The sequence below is a fragment of the Benincasa hispida genome, chromosome 3 (assembly GCF_009727055.1).
Source record: "Benincasa hispida cultivar B227 chromosome 3, ASM972705v1, whole genome shotgun sequence".
NCBI lineage: Eukaryota > Viridiplantae > Streptophyta > Magnoliopsida > Cucurbitales > Cucurbitaceae > Benincasa > Benincasa hispida.
Genome location: NC_052351.1, coordinates 43,542,557 through 43,544,256, shown reverse-complemented (window position 1 = coordinate 43,544,256; position 1,700 = coordinate 43,542,557). Strand labels below are relative to the sequence as shown.

Genomic DNA, 1,700 nt, shown 5'->3' with positions numbered 1-1,700 from the left:
TTAATATACTTAGAAACACCCTCCTCCTCTCTCTGTTTCAAGGGTGTGAATTTTATTGGTTCCACATTATCATAGCTAGAGATCCATTGAATGAAAATTTTGTTCATAATTGAAAAAGACACACACCTGTCAATTAATTATTAGTTTATGAGTTGTTTTAGTGATATCTTGGAGCAGATTTCAGTCAGATCATTTCAGTTAGCCAACACCCTCTGATCAATCCCCAAAAAACATGACTTTCAAGGCCCCACAGACAAAGTGAATTTTTAATCCTTTTAGTTTTGGTAACCTTCTCAAAAAAATTCCCCAAAAATTCCCCCCCCCCCCCCCCCCGAAAAAAATAAAATTAAACTTAAAAAGACATTTATGAAGGAACTAAGTGGAATCCATCTAGGCAGGCCTAGCTACTAGAAAAAAACCAAAAGGGTAGAGTTATAGATCATTGAAACAGTAAACCCTACCCACCACTTCAATTTCTTCAATCAACTTGACCTTAAATCCCATATCCCTTTTTCACCTTAAATATCCTTTTTTTTTTCAAACGCCCATGTAATGCAATTTTCTTCATGTCAATTCAATACCTTTGCATTTGAATTGAATTTCATTTTGTAATACCATTTTTTTTCTCTCAATCCCTAAAGATTCATGGAGCCTAAAAGATGTTGGATGATGTTGGAAAAGAAGAATAAGAAGAAGAAGAATTTGATGATCACTACTTCTTCTGATCATTTTCTTCAAGCAACAACTACCACAATCAACATCAACAAATCTTCTTCTTCTTCTTTTGATGATTCATGGGAAGAACAAGCTTTTGCCGATGACGCTGCCGGTCGTCTTGGTGGATGTGTTTGGCCACCGAGATCCTACTCTTGCAGTTTCTGCAAAAGGGAATTTCGGTCGGCTCAAGCTTTAGGCGGTCACATGAATGTTCACCGACGCGACCGTGCTAGGTTAAAGCACGAATCCTTCAAACCCCAAATTGAAACTCATCATCAAATTCTCCCAAATCTTCAACAACAGGTTTGTGATGATAATTTGGTGTTTAACCCTAACCCTAAATCTTCTTCATCATCTTTTTGCCTCTCAACTTTTCCCTCTCAAAACTTGGTGGAATCTGATCTTACCCCAATAACAACAACAACTCTTCATAAATGGCATCAAAGTTCAGAACTTTCTCCAAAAACAAGCGATGATAAGGATGATGATGCTGTTTTTTGCAATAAAAGAAAGAGAACAACCGATCATCCGCCATCGTCAACGGTGGCGTTCTTTATCCGATCAGAGGTAATTGGACTTAGCCATAGCTCCGTTGAGGATTTGGATCTTGAGCTCCGCCTCGGCGGTGGCGGCCGGCCAAAGCCAAAGCTTAAATAAAATTGCACCGCCGTGTGTGTGACTTTATGATCTATAGTTTGTTTTTCTCTCTGTTGTTTTCATTTTCCTTTTGGATTCTCTCTTTTTTTTTCTTTCTTTCTTTCTTTTTTTTTTTTTTTTTCTGATCATGTCAGTTCTTGACTACTCCTTTTCTCTATCAGCAAGATTGTAGAAAAATTTAACAATATTGCTCACACAAGGAGATTGAAAAAAAATTGAAACTTTATAAATTTCTTGCTTTGAATAAAATACCCAATAGAGATATATACAATATTTGTAAATTAGGTGCGTATCGATCAAAGTGAGAATATTTACTGTGGAATATT

At 36.5% G+C, this 1,700-nt stretch overlaps 1 protein-coding gene across 1 annotated transcript; it reads left to right on the top strand.

Annotated features, from left to right (window-relative positions):
- The first annotated feature begins 645 nt into the window (after positions 1-645).
- LOC120074705 (probable transcriptional regulator RABBIT EARS) lies at positions 646-1,489 on the top strand. Its single transcript, XM_039027921.1, has one exon. The coding sequence runs from the start codon at positions 646-648 to the stop codon at positions 1,372-1,374; it is 729 nt and encodes a 242-aa protein (XP_038883849.1). The 3' UTR covers positions 1,375-1,489.
- The last annotated feature ends 211 nt before the right edge of the window (positions 1,490-1,700 follow it).

What these genes read in the sequence shown, in the direction of transcription:
- LOC120074705 (XM_039027921.1), top strand. Translation starts at nt 646, where the DNA reads ATGGAGCCTAAAAGATGTTGGATGATGTTGGAAAAGAAGAATAAGAAG.